At 39.3% G+C, this 19,051-nt stretch overlaps 1 protein-coding gene across 3 annotated transcripts in view; it reads left to right on the top strand.

The window, feature by feature from the left end:
* Positions 1-17,095, top strand: part of ST6GALNAC5 (ST6 N-acetylgalactosaminide alpha-2,6-sialyltransferase 5) — a 69,769-nt gene extending 52,674 nt beyond the window's left edge. For 2 of the 3 annotated variants that reach the window (XM_035332977.1, XM_035332978.1), the window contains exons 3-5: positions 2,980-3,389; positions 8,009-8,116; positions 15,569-17,095. In XM_035332977.1, coding sequence (XP_035188868.1) covers positions 2,980-3,389; positions 8,009-8,116; positions 15,569-15,800 — 750 coding nt within the window. In that variant the 3' untranslated portion in view covers positions 15,801-17,095. The remainder of the gene's footprint in view (positions 1-2,979; positions 3,390-8,008; positions 8,117-15,568) is intronic. The other variant, XM_035332979.1, reaches the window with a different exon arrangement.
* Positions 17,096-19,051: the final 1,956 nt, after the last annotated feature.

Below are 19,051 nucleotides of genomic sequence, written 5' to 3'. Positions count from 1 at the left end.
CACTGGGGACAGGCTTTCTATCAGGGAAAAGCACCGGCTCATTTTGCCAGCTTCTGGGGTACTAGCACAGTCAGCTTACTTTCTTGTAATCTTTTTCCCCACTCTCCCTGTCTATGTTTGGTTGACTGGAAGTAAGAGAGAAAACTGAGGCAGTTTGTTTGGCTGCTACTTGGCTCAATCACTGAGTGCCCAGCGTGTTGACACGACTGACTTGTGCTGTAGAAGTGGCCATGTGCTCTGTGCAAGGTGCTGCTGGTGTACTTCAGGTACACATGAAAACGTAGCTGCTTATTGCTGGTGACAACGGGTGCCATTAAATGGCAGCAGCTTTTACATGCATTCTGTGTTATATTTCAGGGTAGCTAATAGAGGTGCCATAAAACTCACCTACCTCTCACTTTTCTGGGCATTTTGCAGCAAGATTAATGAAGAAAGGGTTGCATTGCCTACCTAAAATATAACTCGGATGTCATGGGTTTGCTTTTTTTGGCTTGCTTTTTTTTCCACATATCACTGTAATAATTACCTTAGCAGAGAGCTTTTCTGTGGACTTAATGTTCTTCTGGCTTAATGGCCCCTGGTTATTCTCAGGCCATCAACTTTTCCCAGCTGGTCATCAATCCCAAAGCAATGCCTTGTGCCTCCATTATTATTGCTTAAGTAGATGACATTTCTGGTGCAACCACTGCCTTCCCAACGATATTACAGCCCATAGGTTTTTCCCCTTGCTTTCAATATTGTCAGGGCCTTAGAGACAGCTGGTATGAGAATGTTGTGGCTGTTGGCTGTGAGTTCCTCTGACACTTTTAGGTGTGAGTTTTGTAGATTCGGACTGAAAGACTCGGTGAGGTGAGTGTAAATGACTTGCCCGGAGCAGGCACAAGTTATCAGCCCCCATGCATCATTGAAGCATTAGCTGGGTAATACCTGAATGCTTCAGTCCGAAGACCTTTTCCCAAAAGGAACCATTTTCAAACAAGATGTGGGACAGATGTTTTGGGAGTGTTAATGTGCATCATCTAGCAAATGTTAACATTTCCCTCCTCACCCCACAAAAAAATGTTTCAACAGTTTCACTGTGGTTAAGCTCGTTTCCTCACAAGTGACATTCTCTGGCAGACTTTTAGAAGAAACGAGTAACGTGTAGCCCAGTAGGCCAGGAACCGGCAGAGATTGTTTTAGATGAAAATGTCTCGCAATGTGGATATTCAAACCCTTGTGATTAACACTGGTGCCGACTACATTTCCTTTAACCTCATTAGCACTTCATCTTGCTTTCCCATGCATGATGGTGGAGAAGCTAGTTCACCTTAGAGCCTTTTGCTAGGTAATTTATCAAAGTGTTAGGTGAAAGCTTAAAAGGAAAATGCACGTAAATACTGCATTAGAAACCTTGGCTCACAAAAGCATAAACGTTTCTACTCATATCATTAGCTCTGGATTACAGTCCATGTATGTGAAAGGCAAAGGACGTTGTTGTTTGGGGAGATGGAGACCCAAAGCTTACTGGTTGTATAGCTAAAGAAATGGTATTATTTAGTTATTTGTTCTTTAATTAAAAAAAAAAAAAAAAAAAATTAATCACTCATTAGCTATTCTCATAGAAAACATGCTCAGACTGCAACCCCTTACTACCTTCAGAATTAACAAGGTTACTTAAATAAAGCAACTCCTTCAAATAGTGGATGCTAGAGTATTTGCAAACAGGGCATTAAGATGATCTCAGACCTAGGCTATGTCTTGTTTTGACCTGTAGAGTTTTTTAAGCTGTGCACCATAGCACACTAATTATTTATTGCCTATATATATGTGGTTGATACTAAGTATAATTATATGCCAGTGTAATAACTGCTCCTCATTTATAAACCCATCAGGTGTACACTTGGGGACATGCTAGCTTTGTCTGTAGTGGCACAAACAACGAGCTGCCATGGAGAGCCACAGGATCTGATCTGGAGAGGTGCTGAGGCCCGTGCTGTCGGGGGTGGGTTTAGGTTGGTAGAACTCAGAACCAACAAGTAGTGCTGGGTCAGGCCAGCGCCTAGTGCAGGGGATGACTGCTCCCACTACGTTGTGTGTCTGACTTGGAGCCTCTGGAATTAAACAAGCTTTTAAACCCTTTGCTCCTTTTCAGTTCTTAGGCTGGGCAGCAGATAAACTTACATACTCCTCTTGTTTATATATATATATATATATATTTATATAAATTTATTTAATTCAGTAGTATAGTTTATAATGCATTTTCATGAATGCTTGTTTTGGTCTTGCAATTCTGTTAGGTCAGACTCACTTAACAGGCACCTCCTGTTCCATTTTATTGTGTAACTTTTAAACATGACCTGACAAGCTAGGAAAAGTTCAGTGCGCTGCCTCACTGTCATGTGAAAGCTATGCAGATGTAACAACCAGCTCTGAATGTAGAACCGCAACAGAATTATGAGAGCAGTGCAGTGGTTATGGTGCTGATTTGGAAGTGGTGTGAAAGGATTAGACCAAGATACAATTCTCTTCCCTTAGCAAAATGTCCTGACCCTAGGGTTGAAAAGCTATTCACACTTGTGCTTATAAGGACTTACAAATGATTATTTCCTGAAAAAATTGGAAGAGGAGGAATCAGAAATACTCCAATTAGAGCTCATTTATAGCAAGTAGAAGTATAATGCTATGCAGTTGTGAAGAGTTTAGAAGCCATTGTCATTACTATATATGAAGGTTAAACAGCAGTGGAAAGGAGGATTTAAACAGGGGATTCAATTCCACGGAAGAACTTTAAGGGTTACACACATTTTTGCCCTCTATGAAAGGTACAGGTAATATGTTCCCAGTTATTTGGGAAGAATGCTGAGAGAGATTTATAAAAAGTCCTCAGAGATTTTCATTGTAAAATATTCCATGTATATGTAAAATACTAGTTACAGTTACCATGTAGTGAATGGGAAAGTGTTCACAGCTAATTTTGAGTGTGTATGTCTTTTGCAGCCTTTAAAAATGCATTGCAAGAGCTGTGCATTGGTAACCAGTTCTGGACACCTTCTGGGAAGTAAACAAGGTGACAAAATCGACGAGACAGAGTGCGTAATACGAATGAATGATGCACCTACTCGAGGTTATGGAAAAGATGTTGGAAACAAAACAAGCCTTCGAGTCATTGCACACTCCAGTATTCAGAGGATTTTGCGAAATCGCAACGAACTCTTAAATATGAGCCACGGTGCTGTGTTTATCTTCTGGGGTCCTAGCAGCTACATGAGGAGAGATGGTAAAGGCTTGGTATATAACAATCTGCAGCTGATGAATCAGATACTGCCTCAATTAAAAGCATATATGATTTCTCGCCACAAGATGCTTCAATTTGATGACCTTTTTAAACGAGAAACCGGGAAAGACAGGTGAGAAAAATTACATGGATATATTTGGGGGAAGTCATACAGAAGAAAAATAATGTAGTTTATATGTATCAATTTCAGATCTGCTCAGAGGGACTATCACACCCATTAAATCCTCTGCTGCATGAGTTGTAATATGGTATAACAGGCCAAATAACATCACTCGTAACATAAGGAAAAAATATGCATCAAAATAATTTTTGTGGAGTATTGCTGCATCAACTTAGAATACCAGAGTCTGGCTGTACTGTATATATAGCCAAGGAGGTAGGAGCTGTTTAAATCTCACTTTGGGGTAATATACCTAAAAGTTTCTTTTTTTTTTTGATTCTGGAAAATCAGAATGGATAGGTTATGTTTTCTTATAGAGGAAATGCCACCGCTCTATGAATTATAATAGCTGTTTATTGAATTTAAGCTTTCTTGGAACATTGCAGCTGTAAAGCTTCTTGTAATACAAATAAACATTAGTCATACATTAGGTGCTTCAGAGGAGTTCATCTTATATTTCCAACTGGGAAAAGGAAAGTTATTACAATACTTACATCTTTATGAGACTGTTTATGTCTTGTAGGCTGATCTTCAAATCAAATTTTTAATAAGTGACCCACTGCAGGACTTGAGTATTCTCACATATAATGTTTGAAAATGGGCATTTAAGCCAAAGACTTCCTAGAGAGAAACACATTTTATTGTTAATGAACTCCTATTTTTTTACATATTAAATACGCGGCTGTAAGAAATGGAACAGGGTCCCCACTTCAGTACAAGTGAAGAGGTGGGTTTATTGTGCAGTAACCCATGGTAAAATTCTCTGACTTTACAAAAACATACACACCACAGCCTGAAGCTGGGCTCAGTCCTCTGTGGACAGAGGGCTCGAGGGCACAGACTTGTCTTTGGGGTTGTACAACAGAGGCAGAGCCAGTGGCACAGGATTATCTGTATGGCCAGGATTTACAAAGGCATTACAATTCACAAAGCTGTGGTAATGCTGTAAATGGCTACCACCAGCCCTAGGGGTCAGAGCCCGCAGCCAGGGCATGCACACTGCCTCCTTGGGCCCCAGGTGACTCTCTCACTATGGGACTGCTCGCAGTCCCAAGTTTTGAGGAAGAGCTGGCTGATTCTGCCATGAGGAGCTGGGGTTCCGTTCCTTTCCTGACTCTTGCTGTGCAATTTCAGGCAGGTGGCTGCTTTCTAATTCTGTATTACCCATCTGGAGCAGGAGGCCTACAGCTAAGCATGGGATGAAAGCATTTCTTTTTCTGCACATGCACCAGGCCCTGAAACATTCTCAAGGATTCGGAGACAATAACGATGTTATAACACGTTTATAGTGGGCTCAGTCATGGGCACCCTGAACTCCCAGCATGAATCAATGGCACTTGGATCTAGCAAAACTCAGCCTCATTCATGAACAGCTCCTGTTGCATTTAAGAAATTGCATGCTCTGCTGTATAGGACCTAATGCTTTAGAGGGTACATACAGCACACTTGAAGGACTAAGAAGGTTAAAATGGAAGATGAAAATAAATGAATAGGCAGCACAGGAAAAGAAGGAAAGATGAAAAGAAACATGGGTAGGAAAGACTTCGTAAGGGAAGAACATTTATGTAGCTGTGGGGGCAGGAGCAGAACATTGTACAGCGCAGGATGATGCTGTTCCCTGGGAGGTTTCTGCTGAGCTCTCAACATCAGTGCCTGCAAAAAAAAAAAAAAAAAAAAAAAAAAAAGGAGAGAGAAATCTCATTGCAAGGGTGCAATAATCAAACCGTTCCTTTCTGTCTTGAAAATGATGAGAAAATAGGTAATTGGATGTATTGTGCTTTACAATAAAAAGCTGATTTTGAAAAGAAGGAAAACCTTCAGAAAACATTGCCAATTAAATAGTACAGTGAATGACAAAGGCTGCAGAACAATATACTTGGTATTATAAAGTAACTGTACTTGAAAATAACTTTATAATTGAATAAGGGTACATTAAGAAAATATGATTCAGAACCAATATTATAGTAATTAGATAAAGGAAGCATAAATGAAATAACTGCAGGAAGAGTATTTCCATAGAGATTATAAATGAGATTTTGGTGGAGCAGAAAGGCCTTTAATTGTAATTTAGTGTGCACTACAGAATTATCAGCACAGTGTGTTAGTTCATCATATAAAAGAATATCTGATAATTTCCCTAATAAGCACATGACAGTTCTTCATATTCTTTCATTACAGCTGATTAGGTATAAAAACAGTACTCTTTTGTTGGAATCTTGTTCAGATCGTTTATGAAAAGGCAAGACATTGTAACCCTGTTTCTTTCTATATTGCTGTCCTACAGACATGGTATTTAAAGAAGCCAAAGTAGTACTTGAGTATGCTTTTAAATCTTTATTCTATTGTTTGGCTTTTAAGCTTACTTAAATTCAGTTATTCTTCGATTCACTGAAAACACTAAATTGCAAAATAAACATGTGGAAGGAAAAAGAAAACTAACCCAGCAGACAGCATAGCTAGCTTTCCTGATGTGTGCAGAACCTAGGTTGTGGTCTAAGTGCAATGTTCCCTCATTTCTGGATGCAAGATCTTAAGCACCTAGAACAACGCCTTGTACAAGCTCCAAAATACTAGCCTGCATATGTTCTTAAATTACCTGGTGATTCATAGGCTCAGAAACTCTCAAGTGGCCAGAAAGCAATTTTTTAGGCTTTTCTCTACCCATCCCTTCCCTAATAATTTTGAGCCAGAAATTATTTACTGTTTTGTATTGTTGCCATGCCTGAAGGCCTCTGCTGAGCTTAGGACCCAGCTATGACGTTGTGATAAATTGTGCTCCTCTCCCCTTTCCTCCCACAAAAAAAAAGCTTAAGCGCAAATGCAGATAAGAATAAAGCCCCATAATTGGAACTAATGAGATGCTTAAATCAGTTATTCTCCAAATGCTATCTTAGCCTGAAAGCCTGCACATCAGGAGCAGTAAAGACATACATTCTGGGAGCTTACACATTACCAGGTAACCAGCAAAGGACAGGGCAAAGCACACAGGCTCCTCAGCATCCTCTAGGCATTTCTGTTTAAAGAATACCCTTATGTTTAGAAGTGCCTTTTTAACAGCAGCCATGGATACCACCACTTCTTTTGTTAATTTGCAATAGTCTTAATTCACTGAGGGAACAGGAGAACTCAGTACAAGGCACTCCTCAAACCTTAAAGGCTCAACAACATTTTACCTGACACAAGCCTGCGCACTTAGCTCTTGCAATGCCTCAGCTTGAGTAAGAGATGGAAGCAGACTCACCGGTCACTGTGACAGTCTCAAGTCAGGAGTCTAAGCCCATCTTTTTGGAATGTTGATGAGTTTGAATTTCTTCCTGCACGACTTTTCTAGATTAATAAGTAGCCATCAGGGAGACTTGCTCTTTCCGTCTTCAGCAGTATTTCAAAGGAGACCTCTGAATGCATTTGTTTTCTCAGGGACAAATACCCACCTCCAGAAGAGAGCTGAGGACTGTGACCCCATTTCTAACAGAGGTGCCTGACTTGGTCCTGCAGGGCTGTCCTAAATAAGCAATTGCATCTTTAAGATGTGCTCCTCACCGGCATGTCCTTGGTCCTCCTGTTCCAAGATAGCCAGGTCTCCCCAGGCACAGTGCAGGAACTTAACACAGGATTGGGGCTTTCAGTGCATGTGCCAGACAACCCATAACCATTAAACCAGCCAGCTCTCACACACGGAACAGCAGTGATGAGTAAGTGCTAGAAAGAAGCAGCATTACTGATGCCATTTTGCAGGTAAGAACCCATCGTACAGCACAATTTAAGCACAGGTTGTAAATCTCTTAGCCCATATCTTCATGTAATCTCTCACAGATCTAAGTTTGTATTAATAAATGCTGGGATTTCTCGTGCTTCTTCTAAAAGATTTCTCCTAGCCTGCAGACAAGGCCAGGAAAGGAACTGCCTCGGAGGGCTCCCTTGCAGCACTTGGCAGTCAAATTCAAAGGGCCCACCAGGAGGGAATGAGACTTGGGGGGGGGGGGGAGGCCTAGGTGAAGGTTTCCAGGGCATAGCTGCAGCCAACAGCCAACAAAGTTTCCTGCCAGCAGTCATAGTGAGTAGCTGGGAACTTCTAGAAACCAAACCATGGACCAAGGTGTGAGGAAAGGTGATGAGACCAAGCACTTGAGGCCACCACTTACTGCGGCAGACAGGCGCCGTATGCCATAGTGCATAGCATTTTAAGCAGCCCTCTTCATCCCCTGTGATGTCTTCCTATTAAGTGTACAAATTCCATTAAGTGATTACAGATGGGTGGTGTTTTCCCAGTACATTACTAGAAGAAGAATATAAGACACGAAGTTTCAGTAACTTAAGGTAAACTTACCAAAAGGTCAGCTAAATATTAACATTGCTTTGCCCAAAATTAATTACAGCAAGGGCAGTTTCTGCATAATTAGTCCACTGACAGAAGACACTAGTAAAATCATTAAAAGATGAATGAGCAAGCGAGTCTTGGTTGCCCAATTTTCATAACCTTTCACAAGAATGAAAGAAATGCCCAGAAATTGTTTCAGATATCTCAAGAAATATTTGGCAGCCTAGAAACTTAATTATGTTTTTGCTTTCAGGAAGATATCCAACACCTGGCTTAGCACGGGCTGGTTCACAATGACTATCGCATTAGAACTCTGTGACAGGATAAATGTTTATGGCATGGTGCCACCGGATTTCTGCAGGTAGGATTTATTTCGGAACCATTATTAGTCAACAAGGTTGAACATTACAGATAAACATCTGAGTCTTAATTTTTTCTCTGAAACATGTTTTCCGTCCTCTTAAAGCAATTAATTAACATGTCCCAAGATCTGATTCTGAAAGCAACAAACAGCATTTAATTATGTTATATAAAATATTAAAAAAAATGTTTGTAGTGTGGGAGAATTAATCTATCTTGTTGGTTTCTTTTAGTCTCTGAATATTTATCAGCTAAAAGTAATGCAATAATTGGCATGAAATTAATCTGAAAAAAGGAGTACTGGAAAGTATTACTTTTAACTTGCTTTTAAAGGTTCCCGCCACAATTAATAGAGAAATGGAGTAATTACAGTGACTAGTTTCTAAATTAACTTCCTGTACAACTAAAGTTAAGCTCATTGTACCTATGTCACATAAATCCCAGTCCGCCAATTAACTGGTTTCCCAAATGATCCCCGCCAAAAACAACCGACCAACCAAAATCAAAACAAACAACACCAACAGAACCACCTCAGAATTTAGTCCTGCAGACTATGTAATCGGTCCTGTCATCACCCATTTTGGTCATGCAGGGTGTGGGCTACAAGTGGTGGAAAGAGTGCACACAATCTTTTGGTGGAAGCTGTGACCCCTTCACGCTGTTGTACACAGTAACAGCTTGTGCAGATTTTCCAGCTACATCATGCCCCAGCCCTATTCAGGCCCCAGACCTGAGGTGCCAGTTAGGGTTTCCTACTTGGAGTCACAGAGGTAGGAAAACAGACAGCCCCTCCCCTCGTTTGTTAGTCACATGATGCAAAGTACTAACCTAGTACGAACTCATACAGATGTGTTTTACATCAACAGTCTTTACACTGAATTAAGTATCATCTGTCCATCTGTAACTAGGCCTAGCACTCTGGCCTTCTGAAAAATGTGGTTGTGTGCCCACCCCTAGGCCTGAGGCCGTCTGCACTGCCAGGTGATTGATCCAGCAATGCATGGAGCTGGTAGTCACAGTCCAGAACATGGCATCAGTGCAACGTTTCATCGCCTGCTCAAAAAGCCCTCTCACTGAGAGGTACCTGCCTGAATTTTGTTGCAAATATAATGATCTCACTGAAGTTTGGTTCACTGAGTAATTCAAGATGCCTTTCAGGGGCAAAGGGAGAGGACTGCTGCAGTGACAGGTTAGCTCATCTATCACAAAGAATAGGGCTGCTTTGACTTTCTTCTGAGCACTAAAAAGGATCATTCAAAAATCTGCATTTATCCTGGGCACAAAATAGTTGAAATCCCTGAAGAAATTATAGTATAAAATGTCAACACTAAATTCCACTTTGTGAGAATTTCTACAAATTATAACAAAATACAGATGATAAATGCTGTGATGTACTGCCAGATTTCATCATGAATTCTCCAAGGAAAATAACAAACTAGATCAGATATTCCAGGCAACATAAATACCTTCCATAGCGCAGCGTTTCAGTTCTCCTGTCGTTTCATTTTGCCAAGACACACTTCTTCAGTTTCTGTTCTGAAATGGTTATGTCCCTGGCATCACTGTAAGTGGTCTGTCTTACTGCAGAAGTGGCTGCATTCCAGTGGCACATGGAAGTAATTCTTAAATAAATTACCTAAAAATGCAGAAGTCAGGAGTGAGCATTGCTTTACATTGAATTGCTAACTTTTCAGGCCAGCTTCCTTACTTGTCAAAATCAGATTAGTTTAGGTGCATATGCTTGGTTTTAAAAACAAACAAAATCATGTCTTTGAGAGAGGCTAAAATTGTAACTGAGACCATATGAAATGTTTTCACGAAATTGACACACTGAAATCAAACGGATGTAGTATTAAATTATAACACAGTAAGTGCTGCAATCAATTCTATTGCCAATAAATGTAATAATGCTTATAGCCTGTATAACAAGTCATAATCTAAAGGCTCACTTGGTCATAAAAATGCTAGAAGGTCATATCTTAATCAAAATATTATAAAATGTGCTTACTTAAGTGGTTTATTCCCCTGACACTGAAGGGGAAGTTTGTAGTTCCTATGCCTAGAAGATGCTATCCATGAAGATCTGTGAAATGAACCTGTTGCTATAAATGAAGTTAAACTTAGTTTGCTCTTCAGCCACTCATTAAACAGTGCTTCCTTTCAAAGAAATAAGACGACAAACCAAAACAGCATAAAGAAAGAGTCTGTAAACAGCTGTACTTTAAGCCAGATTTCCCTGCTTTGCATTCAGACAAAACAAAAAATCTACCGTGTCAAAAAAAATTATAAAAGAGGCAAATAAAATCACCCTATCTCTCTCATGTATGTACGAAATGGTATAGTCAAAGTATGTCTTACTTGCTGTGCAGCTGAAGAACCATTAAGGTTTAACATATATTTATCAGTATTCTAGTTTCTACTCAAATTTAATATCACCAGATTTACAACTCCAGCAGATAGCCATTATTTTTTAAGTTTTAATCTCTGGAGTAAGTAATGAGTGTGGGTGATCACTATTGTTGAATTAAATTAGTATCACATCTGTAACGTGAAGGACACCTCAAAGGTATCATGAATATCATACTGTTGATTCTGCTACAAATTATTAGCTTAAGATCATTAACCAAATTGCTTTCCACCCATGCAGGAAAAATAGTCTAGTGAAGCGGTCTGCACTAGAGACTAAAAAGATTTGTCACTATTAATTGCAACAACGTGTTTCAGATTCATTTCTATTTACTTTCACTGGACATTGATTTTATAGTTGAACTGGAATTGGTGACCTGATTATTATAATTTCCTAGTACCATGCAGCAAAGCTCTATGTAATCTTGAATCCCTTTACTTGGCTACAGATTTACACTGCTCCAAGGGTTAATGGCTTTGATACTGCTCTCATGCTGTTACATACATCTGTCTCACACATTCTAGAATAAGATGAAAGCCCGTGTTTGCATGTGCATTACAAACGTTTTGGAGAGCGTGCACCTCTCGCTCTTCCGTCACCAAACCAGTCATCTTGCTGTATTTCTTCCAGTGCCCAGGAACCCCACTCCTGGCCTTTACTGGAGTAAAAACTAGTACCTCAGGTAGGAAACGTTTCCTTCCCTGAGCAGCCTTCAGCAATCTGCTGTATGCACATGGAAGGACTCACCCCTGACTGGGACATTGAGGTTTCCTCTTGCCACTCTCTATCAGCAACCAGATTGTGGAGCTCAGATAGCACCACAATTCCTGAAGGAGCTGCAGTGCTCCTGCTTTTCTTTGTGGCTGCTCAGCAGCATCTGTGGGAAAGACACAGACAAATCTTAATGCAGGTTGTAATAATGCCAACCCCTCTCTGTTGGATTAGCTGCAGCAGTGAGAGGTTGGGTCCTTGCAGGTATCTCTGGGTTTTCACACACAAGGAAAATTCAAGGTGTTGAAGAACCCTCTCGTACCTCCCTGCCTTCATGGTCCTTCTGGAACTCACAGAAACTTAAAGCTTAATTCTGAGCCTTATTTTAACTGGTAGGAGTATTTTTTCTTCCAGTTATGGAACCAGATCATTTTCCTATGAAGAATCCTCATTTGACTGCCAGGCCATTTCGCATCTGCGATAATTTGCCTGAAAATTGGCATTTGAAATCCTTTAATTTATTCCTTTGGGTACAGCTTTTAAATCTAGTGTTTTCTTACCTCCCTCTCTCCATTTTCAACTGCTTTTAATCAAGTGCAAAGAAGCAGTTGCTGCTAGTTAGATTTGCTGGGGCTTATGGAGGGCTTGATGCTCATAGGAGTGTATAAACAGCATGGGAGGTAGCCATGCCTTTTAGTCGTTATACACATTTCACCTCATTACCTTAATAACAAAATACATAAATGGTTTGGAAAACTTGGCTAGAATACATGTTAAGGAAATGGGATCCTGGAAATAAAAGGGAAAAAGTTTTCCAGAAACCTTCATAGTACTGGCACAGCATGCTGCCCATCACTCAACACGTTAATTACATTTTACTCACCCTTGAAAATACGAATTGCTTGACACTGCAAGTTAAGTTCATATAGCTTTAGTAGGTCAATCACTCTGTTTGTAAAGGGAGAGGCTGACCAGAACATGGAATGGGATGGCCGTGTTTTTCTGTTTTGTTTCTTCTGAGGCAAACACTGTTTGCTGTATTTTCAGCTTTTGCTGTGGGTGGATACCATCTGTGGGAAAATGTGCACTGAAGTGGCAAACTGTAGATGACTGACATTGGGTACAAGCGCTTACACTGTTGCTGTGCTGGCAGGCTATTAGGAAGGAAGTAGAGTATATTTTACAAAGGATCTTCCCTAGATTCCTCCCAGCTGTGATATTAATATGCATGTGAAGTCTGACAAAATACTGATTAATGTCCAGTATCAGTCAGTGATAAAACAGCATCTGTTTTAATGTTAATAAATGAGGTGGCAAGCAATTTCCGTATAGAAATTACTCATGCATTTCATTCGCTGGTGACACAAGCTAATTGCAGTGTTAGAAGATAACACAGTACAGTTAATTTCAGCTATGGTGTAGTTACCCAAGCCAGCATCCAAATCCAGAACCTTAGTAGCATGAAAACTGGGGGAATCCAGAACTCCCACAAAGGGGAAAAAAACTTTAGACAAAAAGTGCTAAGTACCTAACTGCCTTTCAGTGTTCATAAAGCTAAACACATCTGGACTTTGAGCCTCAAAAACCTCAGTCTGCTGCAGAGTAACCCTGGAGCTGCCTAAAGCCATCAGCGTTTTGGGCTCTGTATTAGAATTCACCTCCAGTTCAGCCCATGAGCCTGCACACAACTCCTGACAGCACCCAGTGGGCAGTGGCTGAACCGAGCAGGGGCCTGGACCACGCAGCAGGTGCTTCTCAGCACACACTGCACAAAGTACAGCAACCCAGTACAGCCCAAAGCTAAGGGATACTTGGGTGGATACTTGAGTATCCACTTGGGATACACTGGTTTTAGCTTTGGAGTTTTAATTTAACATGGAATCCCTGGCTGCAAAAGGGAGATCCTTTGCTAAGGAAATCCATTGGTAGAATATTGATAAGAAAGCACTTACTGAAAGGTACAGGATTCAAAATGTTGCTTCAAAGAGGCAATAGGAAAAGTGTAACCCTATGTAAATACTACATCATCAGAGTCAGGGAGAAGAGACAAGACCACTGTCAGGCCTCCTCTCTTTCCTCCTTCTGACAGACCCACTCCCTGTACCTGCAGAAGGGAAACCACGAGCAGCATGCTTCTAGATCCTCTGAGGCAAATCTGATTGCAAAGTTCTCACAACAAGCCATTGTTAATTTCAGAGTAGGGATGAACACAAAGTTATTTCCTGATTTTTTGCTCTTCTAGTTCATGTTCTGCAAACCCAGCTCAGACCTGGAAAAAAAAAAAGGGGGGGGGGGGAATGCTAACCAAATCTGTGAAGAGGTATCAGGGCCAGCAGCCTTAACAGGCTCTCTGTGCAGTACTGGGGCCTTAGCAGTTAACTTACTTCCACTGTGACTGCATTTATTCAAAGTCAGTTGGAAATAAGATTTCAACTTTACTAATACTAATTTTAAAGCTGTAAATTTCCACCAAGCAATATAGGTTTACCCTTGAGAACACAAGAGTAAAATCCAGCTACAGTGTGGAAAAGAACAGTCTAAATGAGAGGCAGATGCCAGTTTGTTCACTAGTTCTTAAGAAAGCACAAATCACATCCAAATGTATCTTGTTAGATTTACAGTAAGCAAACAAATGATTAATTTAATAAATTATAATAAAAGCTCCAATATATTAAAAACTATAAGAAATGTAATTGAAGATTGAGATCTAATAGTGAAAGCTAAAAAGAATGTATTAAATTATGAAAGTGTATTTTTTACATTAAAGATATACATTCTGTAGGTGAGGTATTAAAAGATTTTTCACTCTCTTATGTATTCCAGTGAGAATATATACAGCAAATTTAGAATCCATCTTATTCTAAAAATGTAATTTTATTGTTATTCTGTTGTTGTAAGATTGATCACCCTGTTGTGTTACTAGGAAGCTAGATTGATTGAATTAAAACATTAATCTACGGTACAAATGGAAAACAGCAGTAATATCATACATTACCACTCCATATACAATATGGATAATGGTAAAATAAGAAGAATTAGAGAACTGCGTAGGTGACAGAATTACACAGTAAAAATAATGACCAAGACAGAATGCTGACAGATTGTGGATGCATTCAATTGAAATTGAGCTTAAATATTAGCTCTCAAAATGAAAATAATCAACTCAGTATTAGAGCTGACAGCCCTGAATCTGCATGACAGCTCTGAATTTTTGCTCTGTACAGTGGTTCTTACTCAGCTCAGGTTTTAATATAGAGCAGTTCCAAGGCTTTACTAAATGGCAGTGTTTTGATCAACTTTTTCTTATTTTTTTCTGCCACTACAAAACAGTTTCTTGGTAGTAACTGTGGAGATAGGTACCACTGGGTTATTCCGTCAGGGACAGTTCTCTCTCTGAGTTAATGACAGAGACAGTTGGATGAGGTCCTGCCAGCCTGTGCTCAAAGCAAAACAAAACAAAACAAAACAAAACAAACAAACAAACAAAAAAACACATAGATATAGTTTAATATAGAGAATAAGACAAAAAGAATGAACCATTGTGGCTTATTACATTATAAACATAATACATATGTGTCTTTTACAAAATGCAACACCAAAACATTGATGTTAAAACTGTTGAAATGATTTTTATCCTACCTAATGGGTCTTCAGCATATCCTACGTGTCACCACACGAGTACAGCATCTCCTGCTGGTTAACACTGATGGCCTCACAAGGGCAGAAGGGTACTGTGGGTGAATTACTTTAGTTTTTAGCTTAGATAAGTGAAAGGTGCCATTATAAAATCCAAAATAACTCACCAGTGGGTTAGATGTTTGATTGTAAAGCCAGCAGCAGTGGGCTGTATCAGTGACCTGGCATGCAGATGTGCTCATTGAAGTTGTGCGCTCACATCCTGATGCACCATGCTGAGAGTGTTCAGCTGAACTGCAGTGACACAGATAACCACCTCCCCTCTATCTTTCCCTTCCCTTTCTTCCCCCATTTCAGTAAATACCTCTGCAAAGCTTTTTACAAATCACTATCGAGGTATAAATCTCTTAAGCAGTTTGCTTCAAATTTCAGAGTAGTAACACAGCCCTGCAGCACTCTCCCTTGTTTCTGAACTACTGCTGTCTTTTGTTTAACTGGAAGAGATTAAAAGAAGGAGCAAAGGAAAAGCCTTTGCCACATTCTGATATATTAAATATTCAAGAAAAATGCAGATACCTAGAAATATGGTTTAGCTGGGAGTAAAAGGGGATTTGAGCCCATCAGCTGATTAAAGATAATATCTTTTCAATCAGTAAAGAAGAATATCTGGGGCTTCAATCTATTTTCTTTCTCCCACAGGGATCCTAATCATCTTTCAGTACCTTATCATTATTATGAACCTTTGGGACCTGACGAATGCACAATGTACATTTCACATGAGCGGGGACGAAAGGGCAGTCATCATCGTTTCATCACAGAGAAACGAGTGTTTGAGAACTGGGCACGGACATTCAATATTCACTTTTTCCAACCAGACTGGAAACCAGAACCACTTACTGTAAATCACCCCGAGATTAAACCAGTGGTCTGAGGGATGAGCACACAAGACGGCAATCACAATCACCTCCTGTATCAGCCATCAGGGTGTTGGACCTTCTGGGACAGCAAGGCAACCTAGAGGAGAAGGGTAACAGGATTTGCAGCTGATAACTGCAACGACAGTCAGGAAGTTATGAAGGAGTATATCGAGTGCTTTCCATTGAACTGTGTATTAATCCAGTATATAGCCTTTTTTGGCCATCTGACTTCCTGTGTGTGTGTATGTGATTTGTGAAAAGCAATTTGAGTATCATTAATGGGATGGTTAATTCATTATGATTTTTTAAAGTACAACACCACTGAATTTTCATAGTGAAAACTTACAGTATTTATTTAATGGAAGTTTTTATGCAACCTAGGCCAGTATTTTTCTAATTCACAGTTCTGTGGTTGTTGATCTTTCATAATCTTTCAAATCCAGAATTAATATTGCTGATGGTTTGAAAGGCCTAGCTTTTTATTTATAGGGTTTGTTTGAAAAATATGATTCTATATAGCATGTAATTAATATTTGATCTGGAAATGTTGCATTTCTTTTAAAAATTTTGGGCTCTGTTCCAGCCTAAAGCCTTTAACAGCAAGAATGGCCCCATGTGCAGATCTAGCTAACTTTACATTCTGGCATCTCATGTTAATATGAAAATGGTAGGGAAAATTTTGTTTAATATTATCGTGAATTTTCTGCTGTACTATCAAACTGCTGTTTTTTAATGAGAGGTGGGGAAAAAAGGGCAAAGTTCATCAAAAAAATGACTGTTTATTGACTGTTCATAGTAGTGTGTTCTCCATGAAGAAGACCAACTAAGGCTGGAGGGGTTGCGTTTTGTTTTGCCTGTTGTCATCTTGTAAGAGGCAGAAGGAGCAACCTTCCTGAGGTAACAAGCTACAACAAAACCAGGCAACAACAGTTTGCAACAATGGCTTGCAACAACACAACCAAACTTCTGAAATCACGAAGCTGCACCACCAGGTACTACAGCATCAGCCATACCAGCCAAAAAGATGGTAATGTTACACCTGTATGGTCTATGCCTTCCACTGTTCCAAGACCATCACTGATCTCAGAGATCATGGATCACACTGAGGTGGGATGTGGAAGGATTTCAACGAGTATGAAATTGTTCCCCTGCAAACAGCCAAGTTACACTTGGCATTTTCTTTGTGAAGTACTAAAGCCTGGCAAACGCAAGGGGGTGGGCAGTGCTAGCTCTGTATATGGAACCTCACACTGTGTCTTACTGGGTTATACTCGGCTTATGAATAAAGAACATTTCAGTTACACTATTATTTTTCTTTTGCCTCACAAATATTAAATCTGTAATTACTCGTATTGATTACTTTGAAGAAGTTACTGCATGAAACAATATAATTTAGGTGACAAAAGGTGCCTCTCATTAGAAAAATAAAGTTAAAACAAAGATGTTACCTTGAAGCATCTAAGCCCAACAAGCTCAACCTCAGAGGCATTATGTGGAACTGGGACCAAACCCAATCATGACCCATTATGACTTCCTCTTTCCAAAACTTCATAGCAATAGCTGCAGCTGCCCAGCAGATGGCTTGGTTCTCTAGTGACAATATGCAGTAAAATGCCTTGTTTACCCCTGTAATACCGTGTGGACCTGAAGAGCAGGTCTCAGAGAGCCATTCTCCTTGTTGCTGTGCTCCCCACTATCAGAGTAAGAAACTATAACCTATTTTGGCCTTTAAATTCCTCTTGTGGTGTAAAGTTCATCAAAAGAAACATTATTCAGCACACAAAGTGAATGCAAAGCTCTACTACTGACAATTACTTGTAACCCATCTCTTGCCAGCTGATGTTTAACTTTTATTTCATTATTTCATTGATTGTGTTTTATTCCTTCCACTTCATTTCACAAAAATTCTACAGAATTGTCTTTTGAACTAATGTTAATTTGCACATCCTTTTCAGCATGTGTACTGGGGCATGTAGCCAACATGCATTACTCAAATTGAGGAACTCTGTCAAATTGATTTACAGATTATTTCTAATATGACTGCAAGAGATGGTACAGATCACAGTAGGTGCTCTGATGCTACCATCCTTTCCTTATTTTATTATGTAATAATAAAAGGATCTTGTCATTATAAAGTAGAGCTGTCATTTTTACATTAGTTGAGAAGGGCTGCAGGATATGTATGCTAGATGTTTTAAGCTAGTCATGTTATTTTTAAATACAGATCATTTTAAAATAGATTACTGTGATCTACTTACAGTATTCAGCAGGACCATGTACACTTTCAAGAATATGTTGTGCTCCACATGCATGTTTCCTGTCTGAAAGACTGGTCAGTACAAAATAGATCAGATGAAATATTAAGACTGATGAAACATGGGATAAACTGACATTAGATCTCCTAACTTCCAACAGAGTGAAACTAATATTCCTGCTTTGGTTTTGTTAATAATTATGTGTTGTTTATACTGTTGAACATTTCCAGTCTTTTAAAAAAGAAAACAAACCCCAAACTCACTTTATTCTTATCAAATTGCTATGCTGATTCAGCACATTCCCCAACATAATTACAAAAAAGTATGAAGAGGTCTCTTCTAAGAGTAAGTCACACCTGCATATATAAGACTTCCTGAAAAAGGAATTTGATGAAGCCAAGACAGCAAGTTTTAAATAGGATTGTTCGCTGATTTATAGAGAATATAAATCCAGTCCAGAAAGTACAAGTTATGAGTGCAAAAAAAAAATAGTTCTAAAATGCTGCAATTTTAATTTAAAAATTACTGACGTATTTTTCTATAAATACAAAATTTTCAACTGTATCATATTGTGCTACATTTCAGCCTGAAGTAAGGTTTTATGGCCTAGCTGTAAAACAAACAGATTTACAACATAAAATCTTGTCAGGCCAAAGATAAGTAGTACAACCAGGATTCTCTAGTTCATGTTGTCATCTTACACTCCTCACTAAAATTTGATCAATTCATGAGCTTCATTGTGCATCATTTTATATATAAAATTTTTGCAAAACAGTGTTTACAGAGATCAGCAGTTTTAAGATCTGTTACTTCAGCTCTGAACTTGTAGCACACCTTATATCCTTTTGTGTTAGGCTTCAACATAGTAGCTATTTTTCATCTTGAAGAACCTAACTCTTAAGCCATGCCATGTGCAAATGAGAGTGAGAACTGAGAATGCTAAAATCTCTGCAACTAGAATGGAAAAATATCACCATTGGTTTCTGTTATTTTGGCACAACACAGTTGCA

Source organism: Oxyura jamaicensis, chromosome 8, assembly GCF_011077185.1.
Source record: "Oxyura jamaicensis isolate SHBP4307 breed ruddy duck chromosome 8, BPBGC_Ojam_1.0, whole genome shotgun sequence".
In the NCBI taxonomy this organism is placed as follows: Eukaryota; Metazoa; Chordata; class Aves; order Anseriformes; family Anatidae; genus Oxyura; species Oxyura jamaicensis.
This window is presented reverse-complemented; position numbering and strand designations above follow the sequence as displayed.